Source organism: Balaenoptera borealis, assembly GCF_965194805.1.
Source record: "Balaenoptera borealis genome assembly, chromosome: 13".
Taxonomy (NCBI): domain Eukaryota; kingdom Metazoa; phylum Chordata; class Mammalia; order Artiodactyla; family Balaenopteridae; genus Balaenoptera; species Balaenoptera borealis.
In genome coordinates, this window is record NC_138870.1 from 43,100,361 (window position 1) to 43,115,876 (window position 15,516).

Below are 15,516 nucleotides of genomic sequence, written 5' to 3' on the forward strand. Positions count from 1 at the left end.
TGTGCCGTCTTTCTGTTGAGAAAGTGCTTTTTCTCAGTATAAGCGACTATTCATTGGTTTTCCAAGACAGCTAAGTACCATAGTTTCATTTATAAGAAGGACACTTTTCACATTCTAGCATACCTGAAAGCAGGATATCTTTTAAACATTTTTTTTTTTTGGCTGCGCCATGTGTCTTGTGGGATCTCAGTTCCCTGACCAGGGATTGAACCTGGGCCCTCAACAGTGAGAGCACGGAGTCCTAACCACTGGACAGCCAGGGAATTCCCTCAGGATATCTTTTTTTTTTTTTTTAAATCCTGGAAGATATCTTTTATATAAGGTGGCATCATAGATTCAATAAAATAACAATCTTGATTCAACTAAGTAAACCTCAGGGACACTAAAATAGTATAGTAAATATAAATGCAGTATAAAATTATTTCATTTCAGAGGCAAAAGTAAGTTGGTACTGTGGCCTTAAAAGTAACAGCACAACAGTTTGGCACTATCTTTTAAACTTTAAGTATTCATACACTTTGACCCAGAAATTCTCCTTCTAGGAATTTGCACCTACGTATGTACACAAAAATATATATATACGAAAATGTTTGTTATCGTATTGTTCATAATAAATACAATGATTAAATAAGTTATAGTAGGTCCACACAATGGAATTCTGTGAAAGCTAGTTTAAAACTTCTGTGAAGGCTCGTGGAAAAACAATGAAGTTATTAGATTTATTTGTGCAGATATGGAGAGATGTACAAAATACATTTTTAAGTAATAAATACAAGACAGTATGTAGCATATGATCTAAATTTTGTAAATATTAATACTAATAATTACATATATTATTATGTACACAGATACAGAAATCTGGAAAAATATATACCAAACTATTGAGGTGGGCTTATTTCTGGGAAGTGATGAGTCTAGGGAAAATTTTCACTGCAGCATTATATGTGTTTAGGTCTTTAGGTCTTTCCCCAATATGTATATTAATTTTTTCCAGGATTTTTGTTGTGGTGTGGTGGTAAAATACAAAATGCATATAACAAAATTTACGTATATTAATTTTAAACAAAAAATAACAAAGATTGTTTTCTTTTTTAAAATCGAGGTATAATTGACATATAACAAGACATTAGTTTCAGGTATATACCATAATGACTTAATATTTGTATGTATTGTGAAGTGATCACCACAATAGGTTTCATTAACATCTGTCGCCTTTCATAGTTACAAAAATTTCTTTTTCTTGTGATGACAACTTTTAAGACATTCTCTCTTAGCAACTTTCAAATGTGCAATACAGTATCATTAACTATAGTCACCATTCCAGCCCATGACTTATTTATTTTATAACTGGAAGTTTGTAAAAGATAGTTTTTAAGGTGATATCCCTGGATAAAATATTTAAAGCCTTACATCAGTTGTTCTTAGTGATTTTTACTCTAAGTGTGGATTCTTCTGACTTAATTTTGAGAGCTAAATGCAACAATAACTACCTCTGTCACCTTGAGAACTTTCTTTCTCTGTGCAAATATGATCTCTGTTATGGTGACATTTGCCAACGTGGCTGCCACTGGCACACCAGGACCATTTTATTTCTTTAGTAATACACTTCCTCGTACCAAGGAAGATAAATTGAGTTCGGTTCAGGCTCAGTAGTTGTGGCTCATGGGCCCAGTTGCTCCACGGCATGTGGGATCCTCCCAGACCAGGGATCGAACCCGTGTCCCCTGCATTGGCAGGCAGACTCCCAACCACTGCACCACCAGGGAAGCCCAGGACTCCTTTCTTAAACACAGGAATCCTTTATACAAGGTAGAGGCAGCATAGAAGAGGGGGTGACAGGGGAAGGAGCCCCTGGGCACCAGGCACTGTCAATGGCAGGCTTCGTGGAGGTGGTGAAGTCCGAGCCATTTTGAAGAATGAATAACTGTTTGCTATATAGATATTCCAGGCTAAAGAAACATAATTTGTAAAGGCAGGGGAATGTGAAATGCAAAATTAAAATTTCACTGCCCCTCCGCACCAGCACATAGAGTAGTGCCAAAATTAATGTGATATCCTAATGTTCCAGAACTTAATAGTTGCTGCCTCTGCCATAATTAAAGATGTGAAAGTGATCAGTACCTTAGAAATTGGTAAAAATGGCATGACTACTAATTGGCTTACAGGTAACTCCTTGAACTCTACTTCTCTACTTCAATGACTCAACCCGCCCACACATCTGCCTTTCAATCTGTCCTCATCTGTCTGTCTGTCTGTCTGTCTATAGTAGTGTCCTAGCAGGTAAGGGCACTTGGTGTCTGTTCTGCCTCTGGTCCTTAAAGCCCAGCTGTGCCACTTATGTACCATGTCTTAACCACTTCATAACAACAAGCCAAGGATAGGAGCAGCTACTTAAAAACTGTAAAATAACATTTTCCACTTGCCTTTTTGGGAAAGATGACAAAACATGGCCCAATATTGTCCACAGATGTGGGGAAATGGACATTCTGTCACCTCGTTGGTAGAAGTGTTATTTCTTTTATTACTAATGAGACTGGACATTTTAGAATGTTTATTTTCCATTTGTGCTGCCTCTGTAAACTACCTGTCCATTGCCTACGCCTATTTTTTTCTAAGTTGGGTTCTTTTTTTTTTCTTATTTATTTGTAAGAGTTTTTCTAATCCTAGGGATGCTAACATTTAAATTTACTAGAGGTATTAACCAACACAAATAGAAAAGAGAAATCAATTAGAGGTGTAAGAATTAGAAAAGAAGTGAAGCTGTATTTGCAGTTGGTATGATAATTCATTTTAAAAACCCAGGAGAATTGATGACAGAATTAATTTAATGAAATAATTTAGTCAAGTAGCAAGATCTGAAACTAGTATAGAAACCAGTAGGCTTCCTATATGCAAACAATAACTGGTCAAAAGATATAATGGTAGAGCAAACCTCATTTACAAAAGCAATAAAGAAAATAAAACGTATTTAGGAATAAACTTCAGGACTGTGTAAAATCTTTATAAAGGAAACTTTAAAACACCCTGAATGACACAAAGTAGACATGATAAATGGAAAGGCATCCCTTGTTCTTAGATAGGATGATTCAACATCACAAAGATGTTAGGACTCCAAAAATTAGTTTATAAGTTTAATCCAATTCCAATAAAAACACTATCAAATTTATTTATGGAGCTAGAAAAGATATTTTTGAAGTTCATTTGGAACAATAAACATGTAAGGATAGCTAGGAAACACTGAGAAAGAAAACCTACAAGATATTAAAACATACTCCAAAGACTGTATAATTAAAACAGTGTGGTATGGCATACAAATTGGCAGACAGACCATTGGAAGAGAATAACAAGTTCAGAAATAGACCAAAGTACATCTGGGATTTATTATATGATAAAGATAGCATTGTGAATCACTTGGGTGAAAAAGTACTTTTTAGTAAATGATGCTAGGACAACTGGAAAAAGATGAAGTAAATCCATACCTCACACCACATACAAGCAAAAACTTCAAATGGATCAGAGATCTACATGTAAAACAGAAACCATATAAGTACCTAAAGAAAATATTAGTCAATTTTTTAATAATCTAAGGTTATGGAAAGTCTATGGGAAGGCTTTCTGAGACTCAAAATCGAGATGTGATACAACGACACAAAAATGTTTTTACTGAGGTAAAAACACATAACATAAATTTACCCTCTTAAAATTTTTAAGTGTACATTATATTGTTAACCATATGCACATTGTTGTACAACAGCTCTTTAGAACCTTTTCATCTTGCATGACCGAAACTTTATACCCATTGATCAACAACTCTGTTTCTCCCTCCCGCAGCCAACCACCATTCTACTTCCTACATCTATGAATTTGAGTACTTTAGATACTTCTTATATGTGGTATATATTTGTTTTGTGTGTGTGTGTGACTGGCTTATTTCACTTAGCATGTCAATGTTGTGGCATATGACAGGATTTTCTTTTTTAAAGCTGAGTAATATCCTATTGTATGTATATACCACATTTCCTTTATTCATTCATCCACTCATGAACATTTAGGTTGCTTCCACATCTTGGCTATTGTGAATATGCTGCAATGAACATGGTTCTGCAAATATCTCTTCAAGACCCTGCTTTCAGTTCTTTTGGATATATACCTCAAAAGTAGGATTGTTTTGGGTAGTTCTATTTTTAATTTTTTTGTGGAACCTCCATACTGTTTTCCATAGCAACTGTAACATTACAGTCGCACCAACAGTGCACAAAGTTTCCAATTTCTCCACCTCCCTGCCAACATTTGTGATTTTCTGTTTTTTTGGTTTTTTTTAAAGTGGCCATTTTGTCTTCTTTGGAGAAATATCTGTTCAAGTCCCTTGCCCATTTAAAATTGGGTTATTTGAGATTTTGTTGTTGTTATTGAGTTGTAGGAGCTCTTTACATATTCTACTTATTAACTCCTTATCGAGTATATGGTTTGCAAATATGTTCTCTGATTCAATAGGTTGCCTTTTCACTCTGTTGTTTCCTTTGTTGTGCAGAAGTTTTAAAGTTTGGTGTAGTCCTATTTCTATTTTTTGCTTGGATGTCCAAGCAAATTATTACCCATTCCAAGGTCATGAAGTTTTTTCCCCTGTGTTTTCTTCTAGGAGTTTTATAGTTTCAGGTCTTAAGTTTAGGTCTTTAATTCATTTTGATTAATTTTTGTATATGGTGAAAGATAAGGGTCCAACTTCATTCTTTTACATATGGATATTCCAGTTTCTCCAGCACCATTTGTTTCTATCAAGACTATCGTTTCCCCATTGTATGGTCTTGACACCCTTGTTGAAGACTGTTTGACCATATACACCAGGGTAATTTCTGGGCTCTCCGTTCGTTCCATTGTTCTACGTGTCTGTCGTGATGCCAATATCATGGTCTTGGTTACTGTAACTTTGTAATATGTTTTGAAATCAGGAAGGGTGAAGCCTTTAGCTTTGTTTTTCTTTCTCAAGATTGTTTTGGTTATTTGGAGTCTTTTGAGATTCCATATGCATTTGGGAATTTTGTTTTTTTATTTCTTCAAAAAGTGCCACTGGAATTTTGATAGAAATTGCATTAAATCTCTAGATTGCTTTGGGTAATATGGACATTTTAACAATATTAAGTCTTCTAACCCATGAACATGGGATGTCTTTCCATTTATTTTTGTCTCCTTTTATTTCTTTCATCAATGTTTCATAGTGTACACATCTTTCACCTCCTTGGTTATGTTTATTCCTAAGTGTTTTATTCTTTTTGATGCTATAGTAAATAAGATTTTTTTTTTACTTCCTTTTCAGATGATTTGTTTTTAGTGTTCAGAAATACAACTGATTTTTGTATGTTGATTTTCTATCCTGCAATTGCTGAATTTGTTTATTAGTTCTAACAGTTTTTTTTTTTCTAACAGTTTTTTTATATGTGAGATCTTAAGGGTTTCCTACATATAACATCATGTCCTCCACAAACAGAAACAGTTTTACTTCTTCTTTTCCAATTTGGATGCATTTTATTTCTTTTTCTTACCTAACTGTTCTGGCTATGATGTCCAGTACTGTGTTGAAAGACTGTGAGAGTGGGCATCCTTGCCTTATTCCTGATCTTAGGAGGAAAAGCTTTCAGCTTTTCACTGTTTATGATGTTGACTGTGGGCTTTTCATGTATGATCATTATTATCTTGAGCTAATTTCCTTCTGTTCCTGGTTTGTTGCATGTTTTTATCATGAAAGGATGTTAATTTTGTCAAATACTTTTTCTGCATCTGTTAAGATGGTCATATGAGTTTTGTCCTTTGTTCTATTAGAGTTTTACAGTTATTGAGTTGAATTTGTTCACATTTGTTTAATCAGCTTAGGAATGGTATGTACGGTCTTTTTAATGGTCATGCTGTATGGTCCTTTAAATATGCTGTTGAATTCGGTTTGTTAGTATTTTGTTCAGGATTTTTCCATTAATATTCAGGGATATTGGTGTGTAGTTTTCTTATCTTGTAGTATCTTTGCCTGGCTTTGGTATCAGGATAAGGCTGGCCTTATAAAATGAATTTGGAAGTGTTCCCTCCTCTTCAGGTTTTTGGAAGAGTTTGAGAAGAATTGGTGTTAATTCTTCTTGAAGTGTTTTGTAGAATTCTCCAGTGAGACCTGGGCTTTTCTGTTTTGGAACGTTTTTGATTACAGAGTCAGTCTCCTTATTAGTAATTGGTCTGTTCCGATCTTCTGTTTCTTCATGATTTAATCTTGGTAGGTTATATGTTTTCTAGGGACTTGTCCATTTCTTTTAGGTTATCCAATTTATGGTGCATAATTATTCAGTGTCTTATAATCTTTTTTATTTCTATGGCATCAGTTGAAGTATTTCCTCTTTCATTTCTGATTTTAGTTATTTGTCTTCTCTCTTTTTTCTTAATCTAGCTAAAATTTTGTCAACTTTGTTCATCTTTTCAAAAAATTAACTCTTATTTTTGTTGATTGTTTTCAATTGTTTTTTTTAATTCTCTATTTTGTTTATTTCTACTCAAATCCTTGTTATTTCCTCCTTTTGCTAACTTTGGTTTTAGTTTGGTCTTTTTTGAGTTCCTGCAGTTGTGCATTTAGGTTGCTAATTTGAAATCTTCCATAAATTTTTTTTAAAAAAACGTTTGCATGGCAATAAACCACTGCAAACAATATCAAAAGACAAATGACAAACTGAAAGAAAATATTTCTAACATATCTCAGAGATAAAGGGCTAATATCCTTTATATATGAAAAACTTTTAAAAATCAAGGGAAAATAAACTGAGAATCCCAATGGAAAAATGGTAAAGTGACATGAACATCCACTTCACTTTCAAACAAACAAATATTAAATGGCTTTAAAATCCTCTGTAAAGATGTTTAATCTCACTAATGATAAAAGAGGTGCAAATTTAAAGTATACTGAGGGAATTTCCCTGGCAGTCCAGTGGTTAGGACTCCACGCTTCCACTGCAGGGGGCATGGGTTCGATCCCCGATTGGGGAACTAAGGTCTTGCATGCCGCACAGTGCAGCCAAAAAAACAAAAAATAAAATAAAATAGTACCATTTCTCAGCCATTGAACTGGCAACAGTGAAAAGGTAGATAACAACACTCTGAAGGTGAGGCTATGGGGAAACAGGTACACCTATACATTGCTGATAGTACTAGTACTACAATATGACAAAGCTCTTTCAGAGGGGAATTTGGCAAGATGTAACAAAATGTAAAATGTATTCAATTTTTGATTTAGGAGTCTCACTTGTAAGACTTTATCCTGAAGATATATTGTCATCAGTATAAAAATACGTTTGCACAAGGCTGTTTGTTGTATCATTATTTGTAATTGTAAAATATTGGAAACACTTAAATGCTCACACATAGGATAGTAGTAGAATAAACTGTGGTATACAATGGAGTGCTATCTATGCTGCTTTAAAGAATGAAAAAGATCTCTAGTAGCTGATACAGAATGAATTCCAGGATATATTGTTAAGTGAAAAAAGCATAGTGCAAAAAAGTATATATTGTATGCTACCTTTTGTGTATGAAAGACAGGGATATGAGAAAATATGGTTATTTGTTGCAAAAAGAAATGTAGGCAGGATAAATCAATAAGGAGATTGGTTACCTATAGAGAAGGTGGAATTGGGGTAGACGTGGTTATTGGGGGTAGTGACACATCTTTAAGTTTACCTTTTGGTATAGTTTTGACTTTTGGAACCATGTTAATTAAAGAAAAACTGTATCTTTACTCACACTATTCCTGACATCTAGTGTGTGGGTTTTCCACACTGAGCAATTCTCCAGTTCTCTGCAGACACCAACTAAGTATCCTACAATTTAATTCAATTTTGACATTAGCTACCTGGAGTTAGTGCAGACCCCACAGGCTCATTCCCACAAGACTCTCCCCAACTTTAGACGCCAATCACAAGTACAGATTTTCCTCGACTTACAATGGGGTTACATCCCAATAAACCTATCATAAGTTGAAAATATTGTAAGTTGAAATGCATTTAATACATCTAACCTACCGAACGTCATAGCTTAGCCTGATCTGCCTTAAACGTGCTCAGAGCACTTACGTTAGCCTACAGTTGGGCAAATGGAATGGCTGTATGGTTACAGAATCGTTGTAAGTGTATCAGTTGTTTACCTTTGTGATCTTGTAGCTTGCTGCCACTGCCTAGCATCACGAGAGAGAATCATACCCAGGAAAAGATAATTCAGAATTCGAAGTATGGTTTCTATTGAATGCATATTGCTTTTATACCGTTGTAAAGTCAAAAAATCATAAGTTGAATTATCATAAGTTGGGGACTGTTTGTAGTGGGTGCTCACATTACCCATACTTCTGTCCATCTTGGCTACAGGTGAAGATTCCCACAACCCCCTCCTCAGGTTTGATTATTTGTTATAACGGCTCACCGAACCCAAGGAAATACTTCACTTAATGTTACCAGTTTATTATAAAGGATACAAATGATCAACCAGCTAAAGAGGTACATAGGGCAAGGTCCAGAAGGGTCCCAAACCCAAGAGCTTCCATCCCTGTGGAGTTTAGGGTACACCACCCTGCTGGCACAAGGATGTGTTCACCAACCGAGAAGCTCTCCAAACCCCTTACTTCAGGGTTTTTTATGAAGGCTCCATTACCTAGGCATGCTTGACTAAATAATTGGCCATTGGTGATTAGCTCAATCCCAAGTCCCTTTCCTCTCCCCAGAGGATGGAGCCTGGGGCTGAAAGTTCTAAGCTTCTAATCATGACGTAGTCTGTCTGGTGACCAGCCCCCACCCTGAAGCGATCCAGGAGCCCACCAAGAGTTGCCTCATTAGAACAAAAGACATTCCTGTCACTCGGGAAATTACAGGATTTTAGGAACTCCGTGTCAGGAACCCAGACAGAGACCAAATGTATATTTCTTATTGTGTCACATAATGTTTAATCCACACTTTGGAAAGGACCTGTGGGATACAAAGAAAAGCAAATGAACCTAACAGTATTACTCAACAGAATAATATAACCACCAAAGGGGGGAGGGGTGAGAACTAACCCAAATAGCTTTTTTTTTTTTTAAATATTTATTTATCTTTGGCTGCATTGGGTCTTCGTTGCTGCGCGTGGGCTTTCTCTAGTTGCGGCGAGTGGGGGCTACTCTTCATTGCGGTGTGCGGGCTTCTCATTGCGGTGGCTTCTCTTGTTGCGGAGCATGGGCTCTAGGCGCGCAGGCTTCAGTAGTTGTGGCTTGCGGGCTCTAGAGCACAGGCTCAGTAATTGTGGTGCATGGGCTTAGTTGCTCTGCAGCATGTGGGACCTTCCCAGACCAGGGCTCGAACCTGTGTTCCCTGCATTGGCAGGTGGATTCTTAACCACTGCACCGCCAGGGAAGCCCCCCAAATAGCTTTTTGAACACAGTATTTTAATTTAGTCTAAAGACAAAAAGAACTCAAACAGATATTGAACTCTAGTTAGATTTATTTTTCATAGGAATTTTGAAACTACTTTCTGTGTATTGTGGCATTGAATGAATGAGTAAAATATATTGATTATACTGTGAACCAGGTGTTTTACTGTTAGAGAAGGAAGTTTACAAATGGAAAGGGGAAGATTGGAATGAATTCTGTGGTGTTGAATTGGAATTGTAGGTATTAATATGAACTCATGGTTTTTAATATAGATGAAAATAGATATAGATACATATGTGTGTATATTGGTTTATGTTTATATTCCTTTATCCACTGAAAGGGCTTAGAAGAAAGACCCCAATAGCAGTGAGCACTCCTAGTTCTAGGATCTTGGTTTCTAAATACCATTCTTCACTAAGAGGAGCCAGAGCTCCTTGGAGAAATGTATAATTCCAGTGCTGGAGCAGGGAACATACCAGATGAGCATGTATCATCTTGTACCACGAAACAAAGAACATTCAAAGTGACCAGAATACATCAAAAGGACATAAGAAGTGGTTTGAAGGGGCTTCTGTTGGCCAAAGCTGGGATATATGAGCATCAAAATAAGTAACAATAGTAACAGACTAGTCATGGAATAAAATGATAATTGATAGGTCCAAATATAAATAAATAAATGGTGATATAAATAAATAAATAGTGGAGAAAGGAAAGCTTTTTCTTATAAGAGAATACCAGCTAATAAATACAGAAGGAATGATGGAGTTATGAAACCACCATTTTGTAACCATTATAATAATTGATTCAGCCAAGAATTATCAATGAATGCTGAAACTAGTGGGTGAAAGTTGAAGGAAGTATGTAACATTTACATAGTCTCAAAAGTATTAACCCATAAATTATTTATTAATTACACAAAGGAAAGAATAGTAACTTACAGTAGATTAACTTATCAGACACCATCTTAACTAAGTAAAGTCATTATTACCAGTAACAGGGCAGATGCATCTTGATATCTTGTTTCAGGAAGATACATTACTTCTGTGGTATTCCTGCCAAAATGCATAACCTGAATCTAATTATGAGGAAATATCAACAAACCAAAATTAAGGGACATTCTACAGTATAACTAGTCTGTACAAAAATGTTAAGGTAATACAAGATAAAAGTTGAGAAACTGTTACAGATTTATTTATTATTTATTTATTATTTTTATTTTTGGCTGTGTTGGGTCTTCGTTTCTGTGTGAGGGCTTTCTCCAGTTGCGGCGAGTGGGGGCCACTCTTCATCGCGGTGCGCGGGCCTCTCACTATCGCGGCCTCTCTTGTTGCGGAGCAGAGGCTTCAGACGCTCAGGCTCAGTAGTTGTGGCTCACGGGCCCAGTTGCTCCACGGCATGTGGGATCTTCCCAGACCAGGGCTCGAACCCGTGTCCCCTGCATTGGCAGGCAGATTCTCAACCACTGTGCCACCAGGGAAGCCCCTGTTACAGATTATAGGATGATAAAGAGACATGACAACTAAATGTAATGTGTGATTCTGTATAGTGTCCCGGATCAGGAAAAAAGGGGGAAAATTGTAGATGACATTATTGGGACAGTTGACTAAGTTGGAATATGGGTTATGGGTTAGGTAATAGTTTGTATCAATTTTGAATTTCTGGATTTTGATAAGTGCACTGTGGCTATATAAGAAAAAAATCCTTCTTCTTAGGAAATACGTCTCAGCAGTTGTTGGAATTAATCCTAAAGAAATAGGATTAGACATATGTGCTAAAATGAAAATACTGAATTATTCTTATGGATAGTTGTATGAATAGTAGCAAAAATTTGGAAACACAGTTATTTAAATAAATCATGGCACATTTATACAGTAAAATACTACACAGCCCTTTAAAATTATGTTGTAGATCTGCATTTACATAGAAAGATGTTTCTAGTTATATTAGTGAAGGTTTTTGGGTTGCATGAAATAGGATAACTCAGTCTAGCTTAAATGGCTGGGGTAGTTTATAGAAGCAAAGGAACAGCTGAGAAATCCCTAGGAAAGGAGAGACAGCTCTGGGGATCTCACCTTGAAGTTCAAGAACTTTCCTTCTTTCTAGGGCACTGCCATTCAAGTGAGTCCACTCTAGGAGCTGTGGTTTCTTGATTCAGAGTTTCAATTCCCCCCTCTCCCCAAAATGATCCGATTGGTCCAGCTCTTACAAGGGACAAGCTTTTAAAGGTCATTTGCTTATGTAGATTGGGCCCATTCCTTGAGAATAGGAAATCATTGTGATCCAGGAAGCCACCTCAGATGTTACCTACCTCGGTAGGATTTTATGAGTTAAAAAATCAAAGCACAGTACAAAATACTGTGTATAGTATGATCCTATTTTGTACAAGTGTAGATTGAGTTTTGGGATGGGAGTGGAGAATCAGGAGTTCTGCCTGGATATGCTATTTTGCGATTCCTATTAGACATTCAAGGGGAGAGCTGAATTCTTTTGTGGCCAGAGTGGCAAACAAGTACCATCAGCCCTTATATTTTCTAGATCAAAATCAGCCCTCTCTTCCTGTGGTATAGAACTGAGGAGTCTCAGCCCCTTTTCAGACAGCTAAGCAAATCCTAAGCTTGAAGAACAGAGAGTGTCCTGTAGGCACCTGCACAGCACGAATTCCGTTCAGAGGTCGGGTTCCCACCTGGCCCAGATCCGTGTTAGACTTTTCCTCTCTCTCCACCCCCACCCCCATCTCCATCAGCTCCTTTTCTGCTGTGTTAAGCAGTCTCATTATCATTCTCGGCTTCATTTTCCTCCCCTGTAAATTATCCTTGACTACTTCTTTTGTCCCTTTTTCATATTCATTTTTGTTATAACGCAAATGATAAAAGTCACCTAAATATCCCTTTTTAACGATTGAGGCAGTGATAGTTCAGCTCACAGAAGTAAACACTTTGAGAACCAGGACCTAATAAATGCAAATGTTTAATCTTTCAGATATCCACACAGAAGCAGTTCAAGCTGCACTGGCAAAGCATAAAGAACAGAAAATGGCTTTGCCCATGCCAACCAAAAGGCGGTCCACATTTGTCCAGTCTCCTGCAGATGCCTGCACACCTCCTGGTAGGTTTATCAGAAGCTTTCTGTCTGACAGTTAACTACTTTGATGTTTCTCAAATGACTTCTGCCTTTTCTTTTCTGAGGTAGGAGCCAGAACTCTTCTCCTGTCATCAGAGGTGTATGAGAGTACACACTGAAGGTGACAGGTTTTGATTGTTGCATCATAAACCACACACAAAGAGAGGCCTCAAGAGTAAAGCTATTTTTTAAAAAAATTTCCTTCTGAGTTTTCAGCATTTCCTTGCTGTAATCTCCAAACTCATATAGTCATAAATAAATAAAGCCAAAGCTTAGGGTCTAAAAAATATCCTTCTGTGGTTAAATATAATAGTTATTCTCATTGACATCCAAAATATGACCCAGAGTCATATATGTCTTTAACAAATTTATACTCCCAAATCAGATGCTTTTTCTCTGCAACAATCACAGGAATATGTGGTCTTGGGACAAAATTTTTTTGTGTCATGAGAGAGAGAAGTCATGCAAAGTTATAATAAATCTGGAAGACGTATGTAAGTGTGTTTATATGTGTTAATATATTTTGTATATGTTTATATGTTTTTAAGAATCCGCTTTCTTTAATAGGATCAGGAGATCAGCGGGAACTAAGAGGCCCATCCCCATCCCCTAGGCTTGGAAGCCTTACCCCCCACCCCCATAAATTCATGTTCGAGGAGCAACTGGAACAACTTCAAGTTGTCTTTTCTATTCAGAATCTTTCCCAAAGCTTTAAAAAAATTTTTAGATGAAATCACAGACAGAATCTCGATGTAGGCCTCTGAGACTAAACATAGGAAATCTGTTTCACAGCCTCAGTATAGTGTCTGTCTCGCTACCGTCACGTTACTGGTAGTGAAATCTTCGGGGAAAAATGTTTCCTGTACTGTTTTGGTCTCAGCGACTTACCCTGTCTTTTGGGGGAGCTTCCCAGGAAGGTTACCTTTGTTGTGGTTGACTTTGAGTCACAGCTGTCCAGTTGAGCTGTTCACGCTGATCCTATTCCCTGGCCTGGGTTTATATTAATAGTCTTCTCCTAGGTTTTGGCTAACTTCTCAGAGCATTTGGGTGTGCTGTGGGCTCATTAACTGTGTGTGCTTTTTTTTTCTATACATCTGTGGTGTCAATATGTTCAAAAGAGAAATAGCTCTGTGGCTTCAAGTGTTTCTCAAAACGTAACACAGGATACCTCTTGCAGACCATCACAGTGAGACATTTGGTGTCTATAGTGGCGCATACTTCCAGCCCACTCTTTCAGAATCTTGGATGGCTTCCCTTCCGCATTAGTACAGCACCAGTTGGGTCCTCGTGGACAAAGGGGGCTCTCAGTTTCGTAGCTATTCCTTCCTGGCAGATTCTGCGGCAGCGCGGCTGAGGGTTCAGTTGTAGTAAATGGCAAAGGGTAGGGAGCAATGTGACTGGGGGTTCTTAGAAACAATCCTCTCCAGAACTGTACTGAAGAAATGCAGTTTCACAGTAAATAGTCTGCTCCCATGGCCTCGGGTGAAATGTGAGAGTGCAGCAAAGGATCTTAAGAATGCTCGGAAGGAATGGAAGCCTTTTCTATCCCCTTACAAAAGTCATCGCCTGAGGGGAATTTACCAACTCTAAATCACGGCTATTCATTGCTGAATGAGACTACAGTCCTTTGGAATTCACCACAGGCCTCTGTATTTCTAAACAGTAATGTTCTCCTCTGTCTGCAGCCTTAAAGATGTGTCATCATTTTCTTGATCACCTTGTGGTTTTAATAATTTCATGATTGTAAAGATTCAGTCCTCTCTCCTAAGACCTTTATTCAGCAGAGCAGAGAAATAAAAAGGTTTCTTATCCATTTATGTCCTCTTCCGGGAGCTCTGAATAGTGCGTGAGAGATGTTAATATGCTCTTAGAGACATCAATGTTGTCAAATAGAAGAGGAATTCTCTCCCAGCATGAGCACTGAGAGTACCCCACATAGCGGTTTCTAACATGGCCCCCACATAGAGCTGGGTCTTGATGCTCTTGTTCAACAATTACGCACGTGTCTGGGACAAATCCTGTGCTCCAGTGTGAGCGAATGTGTGGGAAGGACTGTATCCTAAGGCTTCCGTTAGCACCTTTCATGTGGGGGGATAGAATTTGCTCTTCGTAGGTTAGGATTTGGATTCCATTCTCTCCAAGCATCGGAGAACCACCGGTTAGAGACTTGGCTGTTGCACTTTAACCCTTTATTGCTATCTCCCAGAACCTGTTACAGCCTAACCCAGGGATGGCAGGTAGGTTTCATCTTGCATATTTACTCTGATAGCCCCCCAAACCCTGAAGTTGAGAGGAAACGCTGAAGCTGCGCTCAAGGGGTGGGGAGGAAGAGGAGAATTGACATTAATTATTGCTGGTTATAGACTGATTTTTTAAAAAACCGATTCTAGGCAGCTGTAAAAGTGACCTTGCTATGACTTTCTAGAAAAGTTGTGCCAGTCTTGCAGAGCAAAATTAACCTCAAATTTCACAGTATTTTAGTTGTGTTTTCCTTTAGCACACTGAGAAGCCGCACCACACACACGTCACAAAACATGTTTCCAGTCGGAGCCCTTACTCTGCACGTGCTGTGCCAGGTGAACCTAGTTTCTGGGATACCTGCTAGAGCACGCTGGCCAGTTGGCTTCTTTAGGAGGCACCCAACACATAACTATTGGAATTACTGAATTGATGAAAATTTAGAGCTGTTTTTGGAGAGATTTAACAAAAAGGATTTAAGGAGTAAACTATGTCATAAGTCTTGGCTTTATTCATAGTATCATATAGTCTGGAAAATATGGTAAACAGCATGAGAAATCATTTGTCTTTTGTTCATAAATCCTTCTCAAATAATAAAATGTCAGTCAGCCTAAAATTTGCTTATTGATATGTGCACTGCTTTCTGTCTTGTGGATTGGAAAATTTAAATTCTCCAAGTTGGTAGCAATCTATGGTTCTTTTAGTGCCTGTGGCCTTTTACATAGTCTTTTAGACTGCT

At 37.5% G+C, this 15,516-nt stretch overlaps 1 protein-coding gene and 1 long non-coding RNA gene across 6 annotated transcripts in view; one reads left to right on the forward strand and one right to left on the reverse strand.

The window, feature by feature from the left end:
* Nucleotides 1–15,516, forward strand: part of DIP2B (disco interacting protein 2 homolog B) — a 239,664-nt gene that overhangs the window by 146,837 nt on the left and 77,311 nt on the right. For all 5 annotated transcript variants that reach the window (XM_082352335.1, XM_082352336.1, XM_082352333.1 and 2 more), the window contains exon 4: nucleotides 12,399–12,524. In XM_082352335.1, the coding sequence (XP_082208461.1) occupies nucleotides 12,399–12,524 (126 nt within the window). The remainder of the gene's footprint in view (nucleotides 1–12,398; nucleotides 12,525–15,516) is intronic.
* The window catches only part of LOC309610124, a 103,542-nt gene that overhangs the window by 50,163 nt on the left and 37,863 nt on the right, over nucleotides 1–15,516 (reverse strand). The window lies entirely within an intron of this gene.